The sequence below is a fragment of the Sinocyclocheilus anshuiensis genome, unplaced genomic scaffold (genome assembly GCF_001515605.1).
Source record: "Sinocyclocheilus anshuiensis isolate Anshui unplaced genomic scaffold, SAMN03320099.WGS_v1.1 scaffold785, whole genome shotgun sequence".
In the NCBI taxonomy this organism is placed as follows: Eukaryota; Metazoa; Chordata; class Actinopteri; order Cypriniformes; family Cyprinidae; genus Sinocyclocheilus; species Sinocyclocheilus anshuiensis.
In genome coordinates this window covers 450,726-458,757 of record NW_015536502.1, presented here as the reverse complement: position 1 = coordinate 458,757, position 8,032 = coordinate 450,726, and the positions used below count along the sequence as shown (strand labels likewise).

The following is an 8,032-nucleotide window of genomic DNA, read 5'->3' as shown; positions in this document are numbered from 1 at the left end:
AGGTCTTCAATTGAATATTAATAAAAGTGAATTAATGTCCCTTAAGCAGTGTGATTTACCATCCATTTGTGGTATCCCTATAAAAAATGAAGTCACATATTTAGGTATAAAGATTGTAAAGGATGAAGAGAGAAGATGTGAGCTAAACTTCTCCCCTGTTATTGATAAGACGAAGAAAAAGTTTAATCAGTGGTTACTAAGAGACTTATCTTTGAGGGGGAGAGTATTGGTTACAAAAGCAGAGGGCATCTCAAGGCTCACATATACAGCTCTTTCTCTAGCAGTTAACAATAATATTTGTAAGACTGTTGATAATATGCTTTTCAATTTTTTATGGAAAAATAAAACCCATTATATTAAGAAATCTGTGGTTATGAACACAACTGATAATGGAGGATTGAACTTCTTAGATTTTACCACTCTTAATTATACTTTTAAAATAAACTGGATCAAACAATTTTTAAAAAAACCAACTAGTATATGGAACATTATTCCTCATTGTATTTTTTCACAGGTTGGAGGTCTTCATTTTCTTTTGCTTTGTAACTACAACATTTCTAAACTTCCGTTAAAGTTATCCAATTTTCACAAACAAATGCTTCTCTCCTGGAATTTAATTTATAAACATAATTTCTCACCTAATAGATGTTTTATATGGAATAATAAGCATATTTTATATAAATCTAAAACACTGTTTTTTGAAAATTGGTTTTCTAATGATATAGTTTTGGTGAGCCAACTCTTCAACCAAGAAGGACTTCTGTTAACTTATTCTGAATTCTTGTCTAAATTTAAAATCCCAATCATTCCTAATGAATATGCTGTAGTTATGGATGCTGTCCCCTCTGGGCTTTGTAAACTTTGTAAAAATACATGTCCCCAATCTTCTCTGCAGTCTTTTGATCCTGTTGACACTGCTGTTTGTTTTTTTTGTTTTTCTTCTTCCTCTGCTAAACACAATAATCGACAGGTTCGGGCCCTTTTTCAAAGGGATGTTGTCTCTAGACCTCCTGTTGTAACTTTCTGGAATAGCTGTGTTGATGGTTTGATATGGCATAAAATCTGGAAATTACCTCATAAATATTTAATCACAAATAAAGTAAAAGAAATTTATTTCAAACTCATTTATAAATATTACCCCAGTAACTTTTTCCTTGTAAACAGATTTAACTGTGATATTGATACACTATGTACATTTTGTGGTCTACATACAGAAACGTTTTTTCATTTATTTTGGAGTTGTCCTTAGTCAATTTTTGGTCAAATTTCTGCTCATTTGTTAGAGATCATATCATGCCCAGCTTTCAACTTTGTTTTGAAAATGTTTTATTTGGTTTTTTCACTTACGACATGTCATTCCATAAGGAATATTATTTGATTAATTTATTACTTTTGCTGGCAAAGTTTAGTATACATAAATGCAAGTACGGCAATTATAAACCATTGTTTCTCATTTTGAAATCAGAAGTTAAACAATACCTAAAATCAATTTACAATTTGATAAACAAGAAAGCTGTTAAGTGTATGAATGTATGTAAACATTTCCATGTTTTTATGTAATTTATTTTTTATTTTCTCTTTATTTCACTCTAATTGTGTATCTCTTTTTCTTGGTGTTCACCCCCTGGCTACTGTAAAGTGTTGAATTTGAGTGATTCAATAAAAAAAAAAAGACTGGAAGAGAAGAGTAGTGGCGCTCTGTTTCTATTCGATGCAACCCGGAGATCAGTGAAATCAGATTATGAACCGATTAACATATTAGATAAATATACAGTTTGTTTAAAACATTGATTGTTTCCAACATATGAACAGATTCAGATATCAGATGACACATTTATTACCTTTACCTAATGAAACTACATTTTCTGTTGAGATTATTAGTTCGGAATAGAGTTTGTATCAGATAACACCTTAGATTTAGTAAATAAACAACGCACTTTAGTAACTTTTATTACCGTGTCTATTATCGATGTGATCTGATCAAATGGTTCTTTTGTGGAGTGGAAGATGTTTTTCAAAGTGGAGTCTGGCTTGACTGCAGTTCAGATTCAGAGTCGTGCCGACAGAAGATTAGAAGGAATTCAGAGAGGTGTCCACTAAAAGTATTTTTTAAGGGTGGTTCATCGATCATAAGCATTTGGAGTAATAAGCATGTCATTCCATTAGATTACATGGTTAAAATATTAAGTTAGAAAAGGTCATAATTTGTTGCATATTTGATACTTGTTTTATGCATTTCTTATTGTGTTCTATTTTTCTTTTCTCTTATTTTCATTATTAATAACTATATTTTTTTGTATCTATAAATTAAGCTTAACTACATTAGTTAACACGAACTGCTGAGGTTGTATTAATATTATTTAATGGACCTGAGCTGACATAAACTGACAATACATTTTTATTAACTAATTGTAATTTTATATTATTGCTTGTTGTTAGTTAACGTCATTACATGCATTAATTAATGGGACTTTGCTGGAAAGAATTACTGGTATTATTTATGTAAAATAAGCTATATGTATCTACAGGTGGCGCTGTAGAGCTGCAGTTTATGTTTGATGTGCTTTGCATTAACATTTGTATGTGTTCCAGATGGATGAGTTATTGGGGAAGTTTCTGGAAGATCAGAAAACAAAGATAGCAGAGGAGAAGACGTCTGGAACAGGAGCCCCCTTACATGGAGATGAGGGTGAGAGAGTTAATGATGGGGATAAAGAGAATGTATGTGACTGGTCTTCATTGTAATGTTGTTAAATATTGATGTGTCAGAGGCGGACAGGCCACGTTCTCCAGAAAGAGGACATCCCTCCACGCACAAGTCAGCAAGGTACAGCACTGTTTGCAATTTAATATGGTTGTAAATTAATTTCTGTTAAATGCATACCTGGTTTTAAAGGTGTGTATGTGTAATTTCATTATATAGATGGTGTGAGTCTGCCACTCAGAGAGGAATACGAGAGAAAGAAACACAAACTGCAAGAAGAACTCAAGAATGATTACAGGAAATACATGGCAGAGGTGAGACACAATGGCAAGCGTGCCGTCCTCAAAACCATTTCAAACACAATAGGAAACTTTTATACAGACCCATATTACAGACCTCTGATTAGACAGCTGTACATACGCGTATCTGCATTGTTATAAAGAGAAACCTCACATCTTGAGCTATAACACAGCTTTTCTTTTTTCTGTATACTTCAAATAATATATTAATAAATATTGATGTAATTTCATGTTAAAGGGATAGTTTACCCAAAAATGAAAATTCTGTCATCATTTACTGGCCCTCATGTTGTTCCAAACCTTTATGAGCTCCTTTCATCTGTTGAGCATAAAAGAAGATATTTTGAGGAATGTAACCAAACAGCTGACAGCAGCCATTGACTTCTATAGTATGGGGGAAAAAATATAAGGCCACCCAGAGTATGTGATTTTGCATATGTGTGGTTTCAGTTACATGTGGTTCCTACATTTTTCCCGTAAATTAGTATGAATTTTAGTATGAATGTTTTTGGTGAATCGCGATTTGATTGTGAAAATGTTTGTCTCAAATTTTTGTGTACACATGTTTAGTGAATGAGACCAAATCTTTATTTCTCACTTTCTGTCTCTTGCAGAAAGATCACTGGGATGCTGGTGACATTCACACCGTTCCAGAGAGAAGACGAATACGCAGGGTACAGTATTGGGTCAAAAGCATGATTGTTTCTGTTTCCCTCTTTCGGTACAACACAGTTTTGTGAGGTTGAGATTTCACTTCTGCGATGTATGTTACACTTACTAAAAAGTATTATTGTATTACCATGTTTTTACTACATGGCACAATTGCAATAATGCGTTTTTGATGCTATCCAACTCTCCACCATCACATCCTACTTCTTCTGAACTACTTCATTAGAAAAGCCACATCACCTGCTAGTGTATCATGCATTACCATAATATTACCATCTGATATTATCACTGTACTATGGTTCTGCCAAAGCACTGTTTTGTAAGGGCAAATCTCTCCCGCTCACTTTTTCAGACGGTCCGTGTGAGGGATGTGGCCACCCTTACAGAGGTGTGTGGGCTGGGATGGGGTGTGTGTAGCTCTGAGGAAGACTGCAGTGATGAAGAACTCATGCTTTTGCAAGGGAGGCGACATCAGAGAGAGAGAGACACCAGGATGGCAAACAGGTGAGGACAGAGACAGAGGGAGAAATGTTTAGAACTGATGACTCGGGTCACGAATATTTATATATATAAATTAACATCTCTGTCTCTCTCTTTCTCATAAGAAGAGGGGAATTGTACACAGAGACAGGACATCACAGGAGCAAACTACAGCACAGAAACACGTAAAACATGCATACACTGATTAGATTGGCAAACTGGCAGTTTGAATTAGTTTATTTTTTTTGAGTGGCAGAATGGTTTGACCCACATTTATCTCTTCTCCTTCATTGTTGTTCATGTTACTGTTGTAGAATGTCAACATCCGTTGCGACCCAAGCCAATGAAAGATCTGTATCTGTGGCCAGTCAGGACACAGTTTGCACCACTGGACTTTTAATAGGTATGAGTTTACCTTGTTACTGCTCTGATTGGCTTAATAACTGGAGAAGTGATGTTTCATTGCTTCATTCAATGGAGAATGATTCTGATTTGATTTTAAAGGGATACTTCACCCAAAAATTCTGTCATCATTTACTCACCATCACAAACTGTCGTCCCAAACCTGTATGACTGTTTTTCTTCTGTGGAAGAAAGAAAGAAGATATTTTGAGTTGAAGTCAGTGGGCACCAAAATAGTTTGGTTCACAATGTTCTCCAAATCTCTTTTTTTTTTGTTCTGCAGTCGAAAGAAAGTCATACAGTTTGGGAACGATAGGATATTCATCCATTTAACTGATATTAAGGCTCAGGTTTCTGACATGGCTGATTTTGATTGACAGGTGCAGTGGATCTGGAGGCCGCACTGCAGAGGAAAAAGGAACGTTATAGGTGTGAACTACAGGAACAAATCGCAGAGAAACAGAGTCACAGGAAGAGGTGTGTGTTCATGCAAAATAGTCTGACTGGTGTATTTGGTTTATATTGTTACCTTATTAGAAACATTTAAAAAAATGTGTCAGTGTACAATGGATAATTCACCCAAAAATGAAAATTTACTGACTCTAATGACGTTCCAAACCCAGTTTTCTTTCTTCTGTGGAACACAAAAGAGACAATAGGCAGAACGTTCATGCCGCTCTCATGAACTATTCCTGTAATTCAACTTTCTTTAGGGAGAAGGAACTGGACCTGAGAGTTCCAACAGATGCTGAGAAAAAGGTAACAAGGTGTGTTTGTGTATTCACATATTTGTTGATGTTCTTGTACTGATTTTCTGACCTTTTCCTTTAAAGCAGCTCTTTGTGAGTGAGGCGTCTGCATACAGAAAGCAACCAAGGGATGACATCATCCGCCTGGACACTGCTGAGCCTCCTGAGAGTGTTCTGCAATACAGGACAGACCCTCTGTCTCCATGCAGGTATATATGGATATACATAAGTGCAAACACACAAGCACACATATTTGCACGTGCTGTACTTCAAGCTCACAAACACGTTTTTGTTTTTTTCTGCAGGATGCCTTTTGTCCCTACTCACCTCCCATTCCTTACAGATGCCTATAAGACTCCAAATAATGATTCTGAGAGTTTGATGAGCCCCAGTAGAGCCTGTAAGACACATATGACACAACAGATTACATAAAATATTACTTGCAGTGAGGGTAAACATGGTTTTGTGTGGTGAAATATTGGGTGCAGAGAGTGGGTGCATATGAATCATATTTGCTTACTTTTGTACTGTAAATAATTTTGGCACTGTGTTGGGAATTCTGCATCTCTTATTCAAAACCACTTGAATCTACTTGGCATGAAAACAAATTTTTAAATCCATTTAGCATAAGATTCCTACTGGTGCTACATCATTACTCTGTGTTTGTTTCCACAGATTACCCAATAACGAGAGTTTCTTTTTCAACATCATCAGGAGAGCCACACCCATTCAGTCCGCACAGCAGAAGCACTCACAGACAGTAAGCAACAGACACTCACAAAAAAGCAATTGAATCATGACAACTCTCGAAACATTTTAGCATGGAGATGGATATGACAATGTTAATGTATTTGGTCTTGGCGGAACAGATCTGCTACGCTGCTGCTGAATTGCTGCTGCTGTTGGTTATTGCTGTAGTTGTAGATTATTGCTGCTGCTGCAAGCAAGTACAGGAACTTGCTACTGCCAATGCATATGGCGATACGGTGCCATGAGTATTTAAGACATACTGCTGCTGCACAAATAGCATATAAAATAACCCCGTAGCAGATCTATACAGGTGGAGCTGGGGAAGGTGGAGGGTTCCAGAGAACTCTGAAAGCGCACTGCAGGAATCTCAAGTGAATGCTAGCCAGCCATATACATGCAAGGCAGTAAGCTCATTGGCTGCATATGCAGCATGAACCAATCAGCTTGTGCCAAGTCGTTTAACTCTCTGAATATCATCAGTTATGTTAACACCCGTCAGAATGCACCATCTAGAGTTTAATGACTGAACTATATATTTTTTCAGACACATTTCTGATCATAATTTGTGGTTGTTTAGAAACAGGCAGTAACACCAGATAAAGTTGTCTAGTAGTAGCAATCTAAGTGTTGGATAAAAAGGTATCATGTAGACAAACAGTGACTGTAAAATATGTATTTTAGGTATGGGAGTGACATATTTTGAGTATATTGATATTTGGGATAGGGTCACTGGACCCTATCCCCAATGATTGACCATTGGGCTAGTTTTGAACTTATAACCTAAGCTATTTTTTTTCTCACACTTTTAAACAATATGCTTATATGCAGACAGTTAATACATATCTTGTTTTTGGGGTGTATTTGTGCTTGTGTGTGTTTCAGGAGGATTGTGGGTGAGAATGAAGTTGTGGGTTCAGGTCTTTTAGTGTTTCCTGCACATCACGCAAAGACGGACAGACTGAGCTATAAAGAGGAGCTCAGAAAGCAGGTGTGCTATTATATATTCACAGAGGGGTGTGTCCTTATTGCATATTAAACAGTATTTCGTAATGACAGTAAAAAGTGGGTGTGTCTTCGTTAACGCTGGGTTTGCATTTATATATTTATTCCAACTTCCTACTTGGAAAAAGAGAAATAGAATGCTTCTTGAAGACTTCCAGCTTATTAGGTTGTTTGTTGTTGTGCCCTGTGAGTAGATAGAGGAGCGGGCCACACAGAGGAGGGTGGACAGAGAGGACAAGCGAAGACTGGAGGCTGAACTTGAAGCCGATATGAGAGCATATGAACCCTGGGGAAGAGGCGGAGCTGGTGCACCACTCAGAGACAGCACTGGAAATCTAATTAGTATGATTTATTTAGTATGATTTAATCTCCTTTTAGCTTGTTAGTTATGGAACATGTGACTATAGAAATGATGTGTTTGTGTGTGTGTAGCTGATCTGAAGAAGATGCATCTTTTGAATGCAGCAGCTGCAGCACCGCCACAAAGGCCGGAGAGGCCAGGTAACATGTTAACACGTGTTCACATACAAACACGTATGGTGTCTTTAGTGAATGTTTACATCCTCAAGTTCAATGTGTGTGTATTTGAAGGTTTTGTTGAGACACACACTCCACAGATTGCAAGAGGGAATGTGTTTAATCAGATGCTGTCACCCCAGCAACTACTGGAGCAAGACCAATACAAAGCTTACCTGAGACTCCAGGTACACACATCCATTACTGTTCATGTTTTGGGTTGGTAGGATTTTTAGAAAAATATAATATTATTATTAATATTTTATCCAGCAAAGATACATTAAATTGAACGAAAGTGAGAGTAAGGACTTTTACATTGTTACAAACAATTATTTTTCAAATAAATGCTGTTGCTATGAACTCCTATGCTGTTCTATTCTTCAAACATATTAAGCAGAAGCATTTAATGTCACTGTTGAAGTATTAAAGGGGTCATATGATGCGATTTAAAGTTTTCCTTT

At 36.6% G+C, this 8,032-nt stretch overlaps 1 protein-coding gene across 1 annotated transcript in view; it reads left to right on the top strand.

Moving 5' to 3' along the window:
• The window catches only part of LOC107690090 (centrosome and spindle pole-associated protein 1-like), a 16,253-nt gene that overhangs the window by 2,708 nt on the left and 5,513 nt on the right, over window positions 1-8,032 (top strand). Inside the window, 17 exon segments of the mRNA XM_016488331.1 lie at window positions 2,593-2,654; window positions 2,656-2,689; window positions 2,770-2,827; window positions 2,924-3,018; window positions 3,618-3,677; window positions 4,025-4,176; window positions 4,278-4,337; window positions 4,467-4,555; window positions 4,935-5,031; window positions 5,268-5,313; window positions 5,388-5,512; window positions 5,609-5,703; window positions 5,979-6,063; window positions 6,936-7,041; window positions 7,250-7,397; window positions 7,488-7,556; window positions 7,647-7,759. Coding sequence (XP_016343817.1) covers window positions 2,593-2,654; window positions 2,656-2,689; window positions 2,770-2,827; window positions 2,924-3,018; window positions 3,618-3,677; window positions 4,025-4,176; window positions 4,278-4,337; window positions 4,467-4,555; window positions 4,935-5,031; window positions 5,268-5,313; window positions 5,388-5,512; window positions 5,609-5,703; window positions 5,979-6,063; window positions 6,936-7,041; window positions 7,250-7,397; window positions 7,488-7,556; window positions 7,647-7,759 — 1,494 coding nt within the window.